This window comes from Salmo salar, chromosome 17 (genome assembly GCF_965601325.2).
Source record: "Salmo salar chromosome 17, fSalSal1, whole genome shotgun sequence".
Classification (NCBI taxonomy): Eukaryota; Metazoa; Chordata; class Actinopteri; order Salmoniformes; family Salmonidae; genus Salmo; species Salmo salar.
The window spans coordinates 9,963,338-9,983,473 of record NC_138307.1 but is presented as its reverse complement, the minus strand read 5'-3'; the positions used below and the strand labels follow the sequence as shown (position 1 = coordinate 9,983,473).

General features: G+C 42.0%; 1 protein-coding gene and 1 long non-coding RNA gene across 2 annotated transcripts in view; one reads left to right on the top strand and one right to left on the bottom strand.

Moving 5' to 3' along the window:
- The window catches only part of LOC106575261 (actin-related protein 3), a 12,936-nt gene extending 12,265 nt beyond the window's left edge, over positions 1-671 (bottom strand). The window contains exon 1 of the mRNA XM_014151672.3: positions 446-671. Coding sequence (XP_014007147.1) covers positions 446-489 — 44 coding nt within the window. The 5' untranslated portion in view covers positions 490-671. The remainder of the gene's footprint in view (positions 1-445) is intronic.
- On the top strand, positions 656-20,136 carry LOC106575262 (uncharacterized). The gene is made up of 2 exons (XR_014381085.1): positions 656-743; positions 19,659-20,136. It is a non-coding gene; the product is annotated as an uncharacterized LOC106575262 (long non-coding RNA).

The window sequence follows — 20,136 nt, the reverse complement described above, 5'->3', positions numbered from 1 at the left end:
GTACTTCTGGGGTACTCAGTCCGAGCAAAGTAAAATTCAGTTGGTGGTACAGTAACAGAAAAAGGTTGTAAACCACTAATCTAAAGGGTGGCATGACTGTCTGTGGACTAGGCCAGTTATACGCTTCCACAAATTGAAACATACATGTTACGTAGACTACAGTAACAGATTAAAGTTACTGTATACTGCTCATGTAACGTCTAACGAGTGGGGGACACTGATGGAAATTAGCTACTAGTAAGCTATCTTTTTAAACCTAAAATGGTTAACTAGCTAGTTTGCTGGCTGGATTAAACGAAATGAAGCAAATAAAGGTTGCTGCTGACTAGCTAGCTATCTTGATTTGTTTACTTTGCACGTCCAATGTGTATGCCATGTCTGGGTGTATCTAGCTAAAGCCAATGAATTAGTTAGCTAGCTATTAGCATTAGCACTTGCTACTTACCCTGTGCCACAATCAACTACACAAGCCGGTAGACGTCCAGCCATGTTTCCTTAAATATCTACTGCAGAGTGCAATGGTGAATTGCTGCTATATTCCAAATGGGTCTTATAAAAAGGAAAGTCGTTTGTTTTGGGTAGAGGGATAACCATTTATTTAGCTAGCTAGTTAAGAGGCGGAACCCTGAACCCACAGAGTGAAGTTACTTCCGCAATCACCTGATGCGGAAGTCGAAAGCGGCTGACGCGCGCTGATCGTAACGTTTGTTAAAGCATTTCTAATATCGCACCTTATCAGAGGGGTAAGTAAATGTACACTTTCTAATTGCATATAAAACATATAAAACAATTATTCTCTATAATGTACCGGTAGTTTTTAGAGTAGCAGCAGAATAACTGTGTTCAGTCAATTCACGGACGGGATTCTGTGACTACTGATGAGGGCAGTAGACTATCTGAATAGAATATCTTCTTTGAACATTGCATGACGCTATTGAAATCAATGACATTAAAAAGCATTGTATCAATCTTTTGGGTGAACATGAAAACCAAGATCTCTTCTCTCTATCCTATGGTTCAATAGTCTATAGGTAGAATTGGGAGGTTCAAGAAGTACACTGCATGAGTGATCAGTTTCACCCAAGACCATCTCTCAAAAGTTTCCATTTTTAGAGCTATGTGTCCCTGGAAGCTATTGGCTAGTGCAGCACCCCAAAAAACCCCATCTCCAGCGACCTGCTCTGCTTAAAGATGATATCATTGATTTACCTCCCATCAACCAGCCAAGGAGGATTGTATTCCCTTCCACCATGACCACATGGAAGGCCACTGATAAAGAAGATATATTAGCTGAGAGAGCTCTGAGGCTGAGAGCTGGATCCATCATGGAGGGCCATCTAGCGGCTAGACTAGATCCAATATCTGAGCTTTATAGAACATTGCCTTATTTCTCTCCAGAAAGAGTCATCCATCGCTCACGTCGGTGGTCCGTCACTCCCTGTATCCTCCCAAAGCCCTCAGCTTTCTCTTCTTGTTCAAACGGTCCTCTCCAGTCTCCAGTCAGTGGGAGAAACCATCCCTTTACTCTGTGTCGACATTAGGATGGGAAGAGGAAAAGCTGACAAATGGATACAGTTTAGCTGAGAAACCTTTCAAAGGTACATTTGATTCCTGTCCTCATTTAATATTAAATGTACAGGCCCAGAGTTACTGTATTTGAAGGGCTGCTATAAGAAAGAGGATGCATACAGTAAATTGTTATTATAGCTTGGGGTGTATTACTATTTCACCAGTAGGTGGCAATATGCATTTGACAGTACAATGTACAGTCAGTGCCAATAGAAAGTACACCCCCTTGAACTTGGGGGATTGAAATAGATTTAATTGTACTTTTTTTTTTTACATTGATCTACACAAAATACTCTGTCAAAGTGAAAATATATATGTATGTGTATATATATTTACAAATGAATAACAATTAAATAACTAAAATATAGTCGTTACGTAAGTATTTGCCCCATTTGTTTTGGTAGGCCTAAATTAGTTCAGAAGTAAATTTGGCTTAACAAATCACATAATACGTTATATGGACTCACCAGGTAGGTGCCTGGTTAGGACGCCAGGTGGTGCCCTTAGAGGGAGGGGGGGCTGTCACACCATGATCTTTTTCACCTGTCTTGCACTTGTCTCCACCCCCTACCAAGTGTCTCCTATTCTTCTCCATTATCCCCTGTGTATTTATACCTGCGTTTTCTGTTTGTCTCTTGCCAGTTCGTCTTGTTTTGTCAGGTCTTATCAGTGTCTTTTCTGTTTTTCAAGTTCTTGTTTTCTAGTCTTCCGACCTTTCTGCCTGTCCTGATCCTGAGCCTGCCTGCCGTTCTGTCCATGATTGACTCTGCCTTGGATTACGAACCTCTACCTGCCCTTTTCCTGCCCCTTTGATTTAATACATATTATGAGAACCAAACTATCCGCCTCCTGTGTCTGCATTTGGGTCATATCCTGAGTCGTGATAGGAAGGTCAAAATAATGAACAACTATCTACCATATACTACATCTAAACGTGAATGAATTCTCAGTTGCGGCACGGTTAAAATACTTCTCCTGGACATTATCATTCACCTGTTGATAAGACAAGACGTGAAAAAAATGCTATTTTGCTAATGTATGAAAGGGGTCCCTGGGTCTCCTGTTTGCCTGGGAGGGGTTCCCTGCGCAAGAAAATGTTGAAGGCCCCTGCTATAGAAAGAGAGGATGAATGCCAATCCAATCACGGCACAGGAACTGGACAGAAATATACACTATATATACACAAAAGTATGTGGACACCACTTCGGCTATTTCAGCCACACCCGTTCCTGACCGTTATATAAAATCAAGCATACAGCCATGCAATCTCCATAGACAAACATTGGCAGTAGAATGGTCTTACTGAAGAGCTCGGTGACTTTCCACGTAGCACCTTTCCAACAAATCAGTTCGTCAAATGTCTGCCCTGCTAGAGCTGCCCCGGTCAACTGTAAGTGCTGTTATTGTGAAGTGGAAATGTCTAGCAGCAACACTAGCTCAGCCGCGAAGTGGTAGGCCACACAAACTCACAGAACGGGACCACCGAATGCTGCAGCGCGTAGCGAGTAATAATCCTCTGTCTTAGATTGCAACACTCACTACCGAGTTTCAAACTGCCTCTGGAAGTAAAGTCAGCAAAATAACTGTTCGGCGGGAGCTCCATGAAATGGGTTTCCATGGCCGAGCAGCCGCACACAAGCCTAAGATCCCCATGCGCAATGCCAAGCGTCGCCTGGAGGGGTGTAAAGCTTGCCGCCATTGGACTCTGGAGCAGTGGAAACGCGTTCTCTGGAGTGATGAATCACGCTTCAAAATCTGGCAGCCCGTCCCCAGATGGTGAAGCGTGATTCTTCACTTCAGAGAACGCGTTTACATTTGGGAATCTAGGTTTGGCGGATGCCAGGAGAACGCTACCTTCCCCAATGCATAGTGCCAAATGTAAAGTTTGGTGGAGGAGGAATAATGGTCTGGGTCTGTTTTTCATGGATTGGGCTAGGCCCCTTAGTTCCAGTGAAGAGAAATCTTAATACTACAGCATACAATGACATTCTAGACGATTCTGTGCTTCCAACTTTGTGGCAACAGTTTGGGGAAGCCCCTTTCCTGTTTCAGCGTGATAGCCAGGCCTAATTGCCCAACATCAGTGCCCGATCTCACTAATGCTCTTGTGGCTGAATGGAAGCATGTCCCCACAGTAATGTTCCCAGAAGAGTGGAGGCTGTTATAGCTTCAAAGGGGGAACCACCTCATATTAATGCACATGATTTTGGAATGAGATGTTCGACGAGCAGGTGTCCACATACTTTTGGTCATGTAATATACAATTCTAGTCAAAAGTTTGGACACACCTACTCATTCAAGGGTTTTTCTTATTTTATTTTTTTACTATTTTCTACATTGTAGAATAATAATAAAATAACACATATGGAAGTAACCAAAAAGGTGTTAAACAAACAGAAATATATTCTACATGTTTGATTCTTCAATATAGCCACCTTTTGCCTTAAACAGCTTTGCACACTCTTGGGATTCTCTCAAGCAGCTTCATGAGGTAGTCACCTGGAATGCATTTATATTAGCGGGTGTCCCTTGTTAAAAGTACATTTTGGGGAATTTATTTACTTCATAATGCGTTTGAGCCAATCAGTTGTGTTGAAACAAGGTAGGGTTAGTATCCAGAAGATAGCCCTATTTGGTAAAAGACCAAGTCCATTTTATGGCAAGAACAACTCAAATAAGCAAAGAGAAACAACAGTCATTACTTTAAGACATGAAGCTCAGTCAATCTAGAACATTTTAAGAACTTTGAAAGTTTCTTCAAGTGCAGTCGCAAAAACCATCAAGCGCTATGATGAAACTGGCTCTCATGAGGACTGCCACTTAAGGAAGACCCAGAGTTACATCTGCTGCAGAGGATAAGTTCATTAGAGTTACCCTCCTCAGAAATTGCTGCCCGAATAAATGCTTCACAGAGTTCAAGTACAGACACATCAACTGTTCAGAGGAGACTTTGAGAATCAGGCCTTCATGGTAGAATTGCTGCAATGAAACCACTACTAAAGGACACCAATAATAAGAAGAGACTTGCTTGGGCCAAGAAACACCAGCAATGGACATTTAGACCAGGTGTAAATCTGTCCTTTGGTCTGGAGTTCTGCAGCAATACGCCATCCCATCTGGTTGCGGCTTAGTGGGACTATCATTTGTTTTTCAGCAGGACAATGACCCAAAACACACCTCCAGGCTGTGTAAGGGCTATTTGACCATGCAGGAGAGTGATGGAGTGCTGCATCAGATGACCTGGCCTCCACAATCACCAAACCTCAACCCAATTGAGATTGTTTGGGATGAGTTGGACCGCAGAGTGAAGGAAAAGCAGCCAACAGGTGCTCAACTCCTTCAAGACTGTTGAAAAAGCATTCCTCATGAAGCTGGTTGAGAGAATGCCAAGGCAAACGGTGGCTACTAATTAAGAAACTCATATAAAATATATTGATTTGTTTAACACTTTTGGTTACTACATGATTCCATATGTGTTATTTCCTAGTTTTGATGTCTTATTCTACAATAACTGGTACTGTATATATTGAACAAGAATATAAATGTAACAATTGCAACATATTTTACTGAGTTACTGTTCATATAAAGAAATCAGTGAATTTAAATAAATTCATTAGGCCCTAATTTATGGATTTCACATGACTGGGCAGGGGTGCCCACTGGGGAGCCAGGCCCAGCCAATCAGAATAATTTTTTTGCACAAAAGGGCTTTATTACAGACAAATACTCCTCAGTTTCATTAGCTTTCTCAGATGATCCTGCAGGTGCAGAAGTCAGATGTGGAGGTCCTGGGCTGGCGTGGTTACACATGGTCTGCGGTTGTGAGGCCGGTTGGACGTACTGCCAAATTCTCTAAAATGGCATAGAGAAATGAACATGAATTTATCTGGAAACAGTTCTGGTGGACATTCCTGCAGTTAGCATGCCAATTGCACGCTCCCTCAAAACTTGAGACATCTGTGGCATTGTGTTTTGTGATAAAACCACACATTTTAGAGTGGCCTTTACTGTCCCCAGCACAAGGTGCACCTGTGTAATGATAATTATTTTCAATCAGCTTCTTGATATGCCACACTTGTCAGGTGGATTGATTATCTTGGCAATGGAGAAATGCTCACTAACAGGGATGTAAACAAATTTGTGCAGCAACTTTGAGAGAAATAAGCTTTTTGTGCAACATTTCTGGTATCTTTTATGAAAACTCATGAAACATGGGACCAATACTTTACATGATGCGTTTTATATTTTTGAATGTTCCACATGGATGTTGGTCCATGCTGATGTGATGACGTCATGCAGTTGCTGCAGTTTGGATGGCGGGACGCTACTGCCACCAGCCTGTACCGTTGACACCAGGCTGGATGGGTCCCTGGACTCATGCTGCTTATGCCAAATCTTGACTCTGCCATCAGCATGACGCAACAGGAACTGGAATTCCTTGGACCAGGCAATGTTTTCCCGCTCTTTAATTGTCCAGTAATAGTGAACGCGTGCCTTTCTCTTCTTTTTAGCTGATAGGAGTTGAACCCGGTGTGGTCGTCTGCTATAATAGCCCATCCGTGACAAGTATCAACAAGTTGTCTGTTCCGAGATGTCGTTCTGCACACTACTGTTGTATTGCGTCGTTATCTGTCTGGTTGTGGCCCACCTGTTAGCTTGCATGATTCTGGCCATTCACCTTCGACCTCTCTCATCAACAAGCTGTTTTCACCCACAGGACTGCCGCTGACTGGATGTTTTTTGTTTGTCGGAACATTCTCGGGAAACCCTAGACACTGTCACATCTCACATCTCAACCCTAGATACTGGAATCGACGATCATACCATGCTCAAAGTCGCTTAGGTCACTAGTCACTGCCCAACGTTCAATCGAACAGTAACTGAATGCCTCGATGTCTGTCTGCCTGCTTTATATAGCAAGCTATAGCCACGTGACTCATTGTCTGTAGGAGCGATCCATTTTGTAAACGGGGTGGTTAACCTAATAAACTAACCAGTGAGTGTATATATTAATGAAAATAATGTCAGGTCACAGCTCGCTGCTCTTAAAGCAAGAATTTGCAGTTGAAACAATAACAAAGTGGACACCCTGGATGCAAGGACTGACCATACATGATATCAAAATGATAGTTTTAACCATGTTTAGAGGCTTGTTTACGTTTACATTGTTTACAACTTTGAGTAAAACAAGCTTATATTTGGGGTTCTAATGGGGTACAAAAGTTGAACTAAGCTCATGAGCGCCTTCAAAAAGTATTCACACCCCTATTACTTTTTCCACATTTTGCCTGAATTTAAAATGTATTAAATTTAGATTTTTGTGTCACTGATCTACACAAAGTAATGTCAACATGTTAGAAATGATTTTTTGAAATGAATAAAAAATGAATAGCTGAAATGTCTTGGGTCAATAGGTATTCAACCCCTGTGTTGTGGCAAGCCTAAATAAGTTCAGGAGTTAATGTTCTTAACAAATCGCAAAATAAGTTGCAGGGACTCATTCCGTGTTCAATAATAGTGGTCAACATGATTTTTGAATTACTACCTCATCTCTGTACCACACACATACAATTACGTATCTGTAAGCTTTCGCAAACGAGTAGTGAATTTCAAGCACAGATTCAACCACAAAGACCAGGGAGATTTTTCAATGCCTCGCAAAGAAGGGCACCGATTTGGTAGATGTGTAAAAATAAGAAAGGCAGATACTGAATATCCCTCTGAGCAAGTTGAAGTTATTAACTACACTTTGGATGGTGTATCAATACACCCAGTCTCCACAAAGATACAGGTATCCTTCCTAACTGTCGATTTAAGGCAGCCCCCGCACCTCTCTGATTCAGAGGGGTTGGGTTAAATGTGGAAGACACATTTCAGTTGAATGCATTCAGTTGTACAACTGACTAGGTATCCCCCTTTCCTTTCCCTTTTAACTCAGTTGCTAGAGAGGAAGGAAACTGCTCAGTGATTTCACTAGGAGACCCATGGTGATTTTAAAACTGTTAGAGAGTTTAATGGTTGTGATACTGTATGAGGAAACAGGATGGATCAACAACATTGTATTTACTCCACAATACTAACCTAAATGACAGAGTGAAAATAAGGAAGACTGTACAGAATAAAAATATTCCAAAACATGCATCCTGTTTGCAACAAGGCACTTAAGTGATACTGCAAAAAAATGTGGCAAAGAAATTAACTTTTTGTCCTGAATACAAAGTGTTATGTTTGTGGCAAATCAAACACAACAGATCACCGAGTACCACTCTTCATATTTTTAAGCATGGTGGTGGCTACATCATGTTATGGGTATGCTTGTCATCGGCAAAGAATAGGGAGTTTTTTAGGATAAAAAGAAACATAATAGAGCTAAGCACAGGCAAAATCCTATAGGAAAACCTGGATCAGCCTGCTTTCTAACAGACACTGGGAGACAAATTCACCTTTCAGCAGGACAATAACCTAAAACACAAGGCCAAATCTACACTGGTTGCTTACCAAGATGACATTGAATGTTCCTGAGTGGCACAGTTTTTCACTGAAATCGGCTTGAAAATCTTTGGGAAGACTTGACAATGGCTGTCTAGCAATGATCAATAATCAACTTGACAGAGCTTGAAGAATTTAAAAAAGAATAATAGGTAAATATTGTACCATCAAGATGTTCAAAGCTTACCCCAAAGTCTCCAAAGATGCTTCTACAAAGTATTGACTCAGGGGTGTAAATATACTGCTCAAAATAAAGGGAACACTTAAACAACACAATGTAACTCCAAGTCAATCACACTTCTGTGAAATCAAACTGTCCACTTAGGAAGCAACACTGATTGACAATAAATTTCACATGCTGTTGTGCAAATGGAATAAACAACAGGTGGAAATTATAGGCAATTAGCAAGACACCCCCAATAAAGGAGTGGTTCTGCAGGTGGTAACCACAGACCACTTCTCAGTTCCTATGCTTCCTGGCTGATGTTTTGGTCACTTTTGAATGCTGGCGGTGCTTTCACTCTAGTGGTAGCATGAGACGGAGTCTACAACCCACACAAGTGGCTCAGGTAGTGCAGCTCATCCAGGATGGCACGTCAATGCGAGCTGTGGCAAGAAGGTTTGCTGTGTCTGTCAGCGTAGTGTCCAGAGCATGGAGGCGCTACCAGGAGACAGGCCAGTACATCAGGAGACGTGGAGGAGGCCGTAGGAGGGCAACAACCCAGCAGCAGGTCCGCTACCTCCGCCTTTGTGCAAGGAGGAGCACTGCCAGAGCCCTGCAAAATGACCTCCAGCAGGCCACAAATGTGCATGTGTCTGCTCAAACGGTCAGAAACAGACTCCATGAGGGTGGTATGAGGGCCCGACGTCCACAGGTGGGGGTTGTGCTTACAGCCCAACACCGTGCAGGACGTTTGGCATTTGCCAGAGAACACCAAGATTGGCAAATTCGCCACTGGCGCCCTGTGCTCTTCACAGATGAAGCAGGTTCACACTGAGCACATGTGACAGACGTGACAGTCTGGAGACGCCGTGGAGAACGTTCTGCTGCCTGCAACATCCTCCAGCATGACCGGTTTGGCGGTGGGTCTGTCATGGTGTGGGGTGGCATTTCTTTGGGGGGCCGCACAGCCCTCCATGTGCTCGCCAGAGGTAGCCTGACTGCCATTAGGTACCGAGATGAGATCCTCAGACCCCTTGTGAGACCATATGCTGGTGCGGTTGGCCCTGGGTTCCTCCTAATGCAAGACAATGCTAGACCTCATGTGGCTGGAGTGTCAGCAGTTCCTGCAAGAGGAAGGCATTGATGCTATGGACTGGCCCGCCCGTTCCCCAGACCTGAATCCAATTGAGCACATCTGGAACATCATGTCTCGCTCCATCCACCAACACCACGTTGCACCACAGACTGTCCAGGAGTTGGCGGATGCTTTAGTCCAGGTCTGGGAGGAGATCCCTCAGGAGACCATCCGCCACCTCATCAGGAGCATGCCCAGGCATTGTAGGGAGGTCATACAGGCACGTGGAGGCCACACACACTACTGAGCCTCATTTTGACTTGTTTTAAGGACATTTCATCAAAGTTGGATCAGCCTGTAGTGTGGTTTTCCACTTTAATTTTGAGTGTGACTCCAAATCCAGACCTCCATGGGTTGATAAATTGGATTTCCATTGATTCTTTTTGTGTGATTTTGTTGTCAGCACATTCAACTATGTAAAGATAAAAGTATTTAATAAGATTATTTCATTCATTCAGATCTAGGATGTGTTATTTTAGTGTTCCCTTTATTTTTTTGAGCAGTGTACTTATGTAAATGAGATATTTCTGTATTTCATTTTCAATACATTTCTAAAAACATGTTTTCACTTTGTCATTATGGGGTATTGTTTGTAGATGAGTGAGAACAAAAATCCATTTTGAATTCAGGCTGTAACATAACAAAATGTGGAATAAGTCAAAGGGTATGAGTAATTTCTGAAAGTACTGTATAAGTTATATTATTCTATATATATATATATATATATATATATATATATATATAATTCATTTATACTGTAATTCCCAAAATATATTAAGCAATTTAGGATTCTAGATTTAATGGACTTAATCAATAGACCTGTTTGTTTAGTTGGTGTTGACTTATAGTCTGTGCATGAGAAAATACATTCAACTATTTATTCAGTTTTACTCCCTTGAGGTGATGGATTCAAGCTCTTTTTGTCACATCTACTCCCACTTGCCCCCTCCGGTGCTCAACGTCACCGGTCGATTAACCTACGGTCCTGGCAACACCTCATTACGCACACCTGGCAACCATTATTACGCACACCTGCGCCCCATCATCAGTCACACCTGGACTTCATTACTACCTTGATTACTTACCATTTATCTAGAATTCTGTTCCTTCAGTCATCAGGTAGTATTGTTTATGTTTCCTTGTTAGACATGGCTCTTGGTTTGTAGTCGTTCCATGTTCGTTATTATTAAACTCACACTGCACTTGTTTTCTGACTCACTACGTTACACTTTTGCAAAACAGATGTCAAATGTTGGTTTCACTTTTTGAAGATAGCAAGGCCAAACGCATGAATATGAATCATGCTAATATATGTGGTCCTTGAGGGAAACAAGATAAAATGCTGTAGGCATCTTTTCCTGATTATAAAATTTATGTTTATTAGAGGTTTTGGGACTATGGACTACTCCATGATGATAACAATGCAATCAGAAATGGTTATGAATCTGACACAAAGTTATTTATTCTTAATAAAATAGAATAACTTACTTTACCCAAAGGGGACTTCAGGTGTGAGAAGTTGGATGAGATACCTAAAGTAACCCTAACAGTAACATTCACATAAGACAATAGCAATACCACTCAATACCTAGGTGGCTGGTTGTCTGCATCAAGTGCAACAGCATCCATTATTTGTGGGTGACAAACTAACCTGTGACAGTCAATCTCGAGGTGCTCATGAAAATGCTTACTAGTGATGGAGTGAAGCACCTGTAGAGCTCCTGGTCAAGATGAATCACCTTCCAATGGGTCAACAGAGGGTCAACAGAGGCCCAGCACACTGATGGAAGTCATAAACCTGAAACTAAATTTAGTGGGAGGTTTTCCCCTCAAAGAGAGGTTATATTGCAGGTTGCTGTATCTAAACAATGGAATATTGGGGGAATATACTCACCATACTACATGGAATATTTGTGATCTTGCATGATTTGTATGTACTGTAAGTGCTCATATCCACAGCGTCACAACAAAAAATACATATAGTGCCAGTCAAAAGTTTAGACACACCTACTCATTCAAGGGTTTTTCTTTATTTTTACAATTTTCTACGTGGTAGAATAATAGTGAAGACATCAAAACTATGACAACACATATGGAATCATGTAGTAAACAAAAAAGTCCTAAACAAATCAAAATATATTTTATATTTGAGATTCTTCAAAGTAGCCACCCTTTGCCTTGATGACAGCTTTGCTTGGCATTCTCTCAACCAGCTATCATGAGGTAGTCTTTCCTTCTTAATGCGTTTGAGCCAATCAGTTGTGTTGTGACAAGGTAGGGGTAGTATACAGAAGATAGCCCTATTTGGCCAAAGACCAAGTCCATATTATGGTAAAAACAGCTCAAATAAGCAAAGAGAAACGACAGTCCACCATTCTTTAAGACATGAAGGTCAATCAATATGGAAAATGTCAATAACTTTGAAAGGTTCTTCAAGTGCAGTTGCTAAAACCATCAAGCGCTATGATGAAAATGGCTCTCATGATGACCGCCACAGGAAAGGAAGACCCAGAGTTACCTCTGCTGCAGAGGATAAGTTCAAGAGAGTTACCAGCCTCAGATTGCAGCCCAAATAAATGCTTCACAGAGTTCAAGTAACAGACACATCTCAACATCAACTGTTCAGAGGAGACTGTGTGAATCAGGCCTTCATGGTCGAATTGCTGCAAAGAAAATACTACTAAAGGACACCAATAATAATAAGCGACTTGCTTGGGCCAAGAAACATGACCAATGGACATTAGACCAGGTGGAAATCTGTCCTTTGGTCTGGAGTCCAAATGTGAGATTTTTGGTTCCAACCACTGTCTTTGTGAGATGCAGAGTAGGTGAATGGATGATCTTTGCATGTGTGGTTCCCACCATGAAGCATGGAGGAGGGGGTGTGGGGTTGCTTTGCTGGTGACACTTTCAGTGATTTATTTACAATTCAAGGCACACTTAACCAGCATGGCTACCACAGCATTCTGCAGCGATACGCCATCCCATCTGGTTGCGGCTTAGTGGGACTATCATTTGTTTTTCAACAGGACAATGACCCAAAACACACCTCCAGGCTGTGTAAGGGCTATTTGATCAAGAATGAGAGTGATGGACTGGTGCATCAGATGACCTGGCCTCCACAATCAACACGACCTCAACCCAATTGAGATTGTTTGGGATGAGTTGGACCGCAGAGTGAAGGAAAAGCAGCCAACAAATGCTCAGCATATGTCGGGAAGTCCTTCAAGATTGTTGGAAAAGAATTCCAGGTGAAGCTGGTTGAGAGAATGCCAAGAGTGTGCAAAACTATCATCAAGGCAAAGGGTGGCTACTTTGAAGAATAATTTTTTGGGTTACTACATGATTCCATACAGTATGTGTTATTTCTTAGTTTTGTTGTCTTCACTATTATTCTACAATGTATAAAATAGTCAAAAGAAAGAAAAACCCTTGAATGAGTAGGTGTGTCCAAACTTTTGACTGGTACTGTACATGTTACACTAATGAAAAACAAGAAATTACATCAGTAAAGTGTATGATTTTTTTAAATGATCTAATACATTTTTTCTTTTGGTCTATAATCAGGGGTCTATCATTCTCAATCCTGGGAGAGTTAAATGTTTTACTCTGAAAAAGTGGCATCTGTTTATAATTATCCCAAAGTTGTAAAAAACTTTTGAGGCATGGCATCTTACTTTAGGAGATAAATGACTGGACTAGATTAATGCTAGCCACAAATTACACCCTATTCTCTATGGGCCCTGGTGTAAAGTATTGCACTAGTTTGTAATAGAGTGCCATTTGGGACGAACACTAGATTAACTTTTTACAAGACATCCATTTCCATCACTGCATGTCTCAATCTATAAAGCATAACTATTGGATTCCAAGTGCCGGCTTCTATTTTAATCAGTATAAAACGACAGGACATTGAACCAAGGGTTCTCCCGACTAACATTATTTTGATTAATACAGCCTCTTTTATCTTCTGGCTTCTTCTGGTGGCTTGATATATTTAGTGTAGGCCCCAAAGCTTGTTAATGTTTTCCCATTGCCTAATGATATAGATCCTCTCTTGCGCCCATCCCCAATAACACAGTTGAATCAATCAAAACAGATTTGTTATTAAGTTTCGTTTTCTTTATTAGCTCCCTCGAGAAAAAGAAAAGTTGAGACACTTTTAATTTCCCATTAGATCACTTTAGAGTGGGAGCGAAACGAACATTTACTTTCATCAATTAGCTGGTTTTGATCAGCCTGGCTGTATAGTTGATCCTCATAATTTGGAACGTTTAGACATAACTCAGGATGTCTGAGAGCACAAAGCAATCGAGGCAAAGGCACTATAGGGTATTTTGCACGCCCGTTTTTCCTATACGTCTCTACCTGCGTAGAGCACATGCTCCTATAGATCTCTACCTGCGTAGAGCACATGCTCCTATACGTCTCTACCTGCGTAGAGCACATGCTCCTATACGTCTCTACCTGCGTAGAGCACATGCTCCTATACGTCTCTACCTGCGTAGAGCACATGCTCCTATAGATCTCTACCTGTGTAGAGCACATGCTCCTATACGTCTCTACCTGCGTAGAGCGCATGCTCCTATAGATCTCTACCTGCGTAGAGCACATGCTCCTATACATCTCTACCTGCGCTAGAGCACATGCTCCTATACGTCTCTACCTGCGTAGAGCACATGCTCCTATACGTCTCTACCTGCGTAGAGCACATGCTCCTATAGATCTCTACCTGCGTAGAGCACATGCTCCTTTTCTTTGCGGTTCCAGTCTCTAAAGTGTCCTTTAGTTTTGGGTAAAAAAGAAATAAACGTATACAGTTTAGTCATTGTGGTTCTGAACACACTGCCCGCAAACCGTCGTTAAATTTACATTAAATATGTGTAATTTAATTAGCCATTAAGATGTGGCCGTATTTTGCTTTTATGTAACTAAATAATGAAAGCCATAACTGCTTAACGAGTCAGTGACCGCGGTTACAGATTTTTCGTTTTAGGCGCTCTTTTTTTTGTTTGAGCACGTGCCCCACCAAAAGGTCTGTGCATTGCCCTGCCCGTGCATGGTCTGTGCATTGGTCTGCCCGTGCATGTATGCAACAGCATGTATTTGTGATGCCATTTTATTTTTAAAGTCTGCTGCGGAAGCCTGGTACCCCCCCCCCCCCCCCCCCCCATAAAAACATGTATTGATATTTGATATGTACTGTATGAATGATTTAAACATGCCAATTAGCACACATGTGAAATGATAACTCAGATCAATCACATTCAAACTCTGGCTCCAAAATAATCCTATCAAGTCGGTATTAGAAGTAGGGTGATTACGATGTCCCTATGGTTTTGGACTCACCTCCTCTATCCCATCCCAAAAACATAATAACTACCTTGTACACAATCCTTCCCAAAATATGAATACTTTTGCCATCCTGGCTAATACACTTACAAAGTAAACAAATCAAACAGGAGTTGAAGTCCCTCATTAACTAGAGTGTTTCAACCAGCACCCCCTAATATGCCTATGTTAGCACAAACATCATTAGGGCCGAAGCAGAGGTAGCCCTATTGTTTCTAATAATCTCTGTCTTTTTGCTGTTTCTTAAACCCAGGAGGTCTGTAGTCTGCAGTTAGTACCCCTCTTATCCTAATATCTCAATCCTTTGGCTCTCTCCTTTTCCACACGGTCTCTCTGCTTAATAGCGCTGTCTGTCGCCAACACTTTTTCTGCTGCAGGGTGCAGTTGTCGCTGCTTTAATGACCCTGTTCGAGAAGGTACAGGAGCGTCCGCTTTGCTTGTGTTCAGCACTGTGTTTCTCTGTGATCTTGTGCGTCTAACTGCATACTTTTATCCCACTGGCCGAGACTTAATCTTCTTCATTTACTGTACGAAGAGTACATAATTGCTTCCGGCTCACATGTGCCTCATCCTATGATTTTGTGTGTGTTTACTCGAAATATTACTACTGGGACTTATTAACACTGTAAATGTACTGTTGGTCCATCATTGCGCAATCAAATGGGAAGCATGTCAGCCTCACTTAAGACATGGATGACAGTTGATGTGAATGAAAGTGGATGCTCGTTGTTACCATCGTATTCCTAAAGGAGAGTAGATAACAACAAAAAATAGTGGAGGTGAAAGACGTCTCCTCATCCACCCCCTCAATCACATCATCTAAAAGCTCATGAGTTTAATGAGGCATTTAATGCTACTCGAACGTACCGGGCAGAAACAGAGACCTCAAAGTCCGCTACACCTCACAGGAAGCTAAGTGTCACGCCCTGACCTTAGAGATCCTTATTATTCTCTATGTTTGGTTAGGTCAGGGTGTGACTCGGGTGGGAAAATCTATGTTTTCTGTTTCTTTGTTTTTGGGCGAGTGTGGTTCCCAATCAGAGGCAGCTGTTTATCGTTGTCTCTGATTGGGAATCATACCTAGTCAGCCTGTTTTCTTCCTGTGTTTGTGGGAGGTTGTTTTCTATTTAGTGTCTGTACCTGACAGAACTGTGCTTTTTCCTTTCCGCCGTTTGTTTGAGTGTGTTGTGATAATAAAGAATCATGAGCACTTACCACGCTGCGCTTCAGTCCACTTCTATCAACGACGACCGCTACACTAAGATTATATGTTGCTAGGTTTTTGTTGGGAACACGTGCCAGGTGTTTGCCGATACACCTGGAGCCTTCCATGCACTGATTTTATATCTCTGCGGGAATTACTTTTGTACGTTGAGAGGAAGATGGGGCTCCATTGCCCTTGCCAGAGCTTGTAAAGAAGCCATGAGGCTTTATGTCTCACTGAAGGGGCTTTTAGGCCTGGTGAATCAGCATTCAATGAGAGACTGACAGACAATGTAATTTTGGCTGCATTTACAGAGGCAGCCCAATTTTTATATTTTTTCCAGTAATTGGTCTTTTGACCAGTCACATCAGACCTTTTCACATCTTTTTCAGAGCTGATCTGATTGAACAAAAGATCAATTACAAAAAATAATCTAAACTCAGCCTTAGAGAGGCACATAGAATCGGTTTCTAAATCACTTACACCTGCAGCAGCCCCTTCTGAAGTGCATGTTATCTTGTCCCCTGCGGGACGGTTGAGCTAACATAGGCTAATGTGATTAGCATGAGGTTGTAAGTAATAAGATAATTTCCCAGGACATAGACATATCTGGTACTGGCAGAAAGCTTAAATTCTTGTTAATCTAACTGTTCTGTCCAATTTACAGTAGCTATTACAGTGAAATTATGCCATGCTATTGTTTGAGGAGAGTGCAGTTATGAACCTGAAAATGTATTAATAAACCAATTAGGCACATTTGGGCAGTCTCGATACAATTTTTGGAACAGAAATACAATGGTTCATTGGATCAGTCTAAAACTTTGCACATGCACTGCTGCCATCTAGTGACCAAAATCGAAATTGCACCTGGGCATTTCAAAGATGACGGTACAAAAATAAATAATAACTGCATGTTTATTTTTTGTATTATCTTTTACAAGATCTATTCTATATTCTCCTACATTAATTTCGCATTTCTACAAACGTCAAAGTGTTTCCTTTCAAATAGTATCAAGAATATGCATATCCTTGCTTCAGGTCCTGAGCTACAGGCAGTTAGATTTGGGTATGTCATTTTAGGCGAAAATTGAAAAAAAGGGGCGGATCCTTAAGAGGTTTTAACACCTAAAACTATTTGCCTGAAAGTTTATTTGTTGAGAAGCCATAACAATCACATCTTCAATGTGTTCTACTGTAATTGCATTCCCCTCCAAGACGCTTGAAATAAGCAGCAAGACTCATTGTGAGAAATAGTGCAGAGTAGCATTTGAGAGGAGGTTTTCAATCATGGCCGCTTTGTATTCAAACCACTCTCTAGGTGTTTTTGTTCATGGGCTTTAAATTGTAATCTCTAATTTTCTTTGCCAGCCTTTATCAGGTCACAATGAAAACCAGCGGTGACTATCTCTATAGTGGGAATTCTGGGCTTTTGTATATGATATTAGAAACACACACACAGAGAGATATTGATAACTCCAGGAGAAGCCCAATCATGCTCGCATAGGACACATCAGACTTTCTGCTGACTGTTGACCAAAGATACTTATTTCGTTGACATATTCCACCAGCCTTGTTATAACATTTATGTCATCTATACTTCATTCTCCTCTTTTATATGAAGAGCCAGTCTGGTCCTCTCTCCCTAGACAGATGCATAGTTGGAGAAAGCTAAAGGCTCCATTTTATACATATGTCGCACTTGCAATGTGTTGAATTGCTCCATCAAGGTATATTTGAAGACATCTGATAGCATATCACTCCATTGCTTAGAGCCACATCCGTCTGTGTTGCCTCTAAATGGCAAAACAGTGCTATGTAAAGGAAATAGTATCGGCCTATATCGAATCTTCCATTCCTCTCAAAAATTTTAGAAAAAGCTGTTGCACAGCAACTCACTGCCTTCCTGAAGACAAACAATGTATACGAAACGCTTCAGTCTGGTTTTAGACCCCATCATAGCACTGAGACTGCACTTGTGAAGGTGGTAAATGACCTTTTAATGACGTCAGACCGAGGCTCTGCATCTGTCCTCGTGCTCCTAGATCTTAGTGCCGCTTTTGATACCATCGATCACCACATTCTTTTGGAGAGATTGGAAACCCAAATTGGTCTACATGGACAAGTTCTGGCCTGGTTTAGATCTTATCTGTCGGAAAGATATCAGTTTGTCTCTGTGAATGGTTTGTCCTCTGACAAATCAATTGTAAATTTCGGTGTTCCTCAAGGTTCCGTTTTAGGACCACTATTGTTTTCACTATATATTTTACCTCTTGGGGATGTCATTCGAAAACATAATGTTAAATTTCACTGCTATGCGGACGACACACAGCTGTACATTTCAATGAAACATGGTGAAGCCCCAAAATTGCCCTCGCTAGAAGCCTGTGTTTCAGACATAAAGAAGTGGATGGCTGCAAACTTTCTACTTTTAAACTCGGACAAAACAGAGATGCTTGTTCTAGGTCCCAAGAAACAAAGAGATCTTCTGTTGAATCTGACAATTAATCTGGATGGTTGTACAGTCGTCTCAAATAAAACTGTGAAGGACCTCGGCGTTACTCTGGACCCTGATCTCTCTTTTGAAGAACATATCAAGACTGTTTCAAGGACAGCTTTTTTCCATCTACGTAACATCGCAAAAATCAGAAATGTTCTGTCCAAAAATGACGCAGAAAAATTAATCCATGCTTTTGTTACTTCTAGGCTGGACTACTGCAATGCTCTACTTTCCGGCTACCCGGATAAAGCACTAAATAAACTTCAGTTAGTGCTAAATACGGCTGCTAGAATCCTGACTAGAACCAAAAAATGTGATCATATTACTCCAGTGCTAGCCTCCCTACACTGGCTTCCTGTTAAGGCAAGGGCTGATTTCAAGGTTTTACTGCTAACCTACAAAGCATTACATGGGCTTGCTCCTACCTATCTTTCCGATTTGGTCCTGCCGTACATACCTACACGTATGCTACGGTCACAAGACGCAGGCCTCCTAATTGTCCCTAGAATTTCTAAGCAAACGGCTGGAGGTAGGGCTTTCTCCTATAGAGCTCCATTTTTATGGAATGGTCTGCCTACCAATGTGAGAGACGCAGACTCAGTCTCAACCTTTAAGTCTTTACTGAAGACTTATCTCTTCAGTAGGTCCTATGATTAAGTATAGTCTGGCCCAGGAGTGTGAAGGTGAACGGAAAGGCTGGAGCAACGAACCGCCCTTGCTGTCTCTGCCTTGCCGGTTCCCCTCTTTCCACTGGGATTCTCTGCCTCTAACCCTTTTACCAGGGCTGAGTCACTGGCTTACTGGTGTTCTTCCATGCCGTCCATGGGAGGGGTGCGTCACTTGAGTGGGTTGAGTCACTGACGTGGTCTTCCTGTCTGGGTTGGCGCCCCCCCTTGGGTTGTGCCTTGGCGGAGATCGTTGTGGGCTATACTCGGCCTTGTCTTAGGACGGTAAGTTGGTGGTTGGAGACATCCCTCTAGTGGTGTGGGGGCTGTGCTTTGGCAAAGTGGGTGGGGTTATATCCTGCCTGTTTGGCCCTGTCCGGGGGTATCATCGGATGGGGGCACAGTGTCTTCTGATCCCTCCTGTCTCAGCCTCCAGTATTTATGCTGCAGTAGTTTATGTGTCGGGGGGCTAGGGTCAGTCTGTTACATCTGGAGTATTTCTCTCGTCTTATCCGGTGTCCTGTGTGAATTTAAATATGCTCTCTCTAATTCTCTCTTTCTCTCTTTCTGTCTTTCTCTCGGAGGACCTGAGCCCTAGGACCATGCCTCAGGACTACCTGGTATGATGACTCCTTGCTGTCCCCAGTCCACCTGGCCGTGCTGCTGCTCCAGTTTCAACTGTTCTGCCTGCGGCTATGGAACCCTGACCTGTTCACCGGACGTGCTTGTTGCACCCTCGACAACTACTATGATTATTATTATTTGACCATGCTGGTCATTTATGAACATTTTAACATTTTAACATCTTGACCATGTTCTGTTATAATATCCACCCTGCACAGCCAGAAGAGGACTGGCCACCCCTCATAGCCTGGTTCCTCTCTAGGTTTCTTCCTAGGTTTTTGGCCTTTCTAGGGAGTTTTTCCTAGGGAGTTTTTCCTAGCCACCGTGCTTCTTTCACATGCTTTGCTTGCTGTTTGGGGTTTTAGGCTCAGTTTCTGTACAGCACTTTGAGAAATCAGCTGATGTACGAAGGGCTATATAAAAATACATTTGATTTGA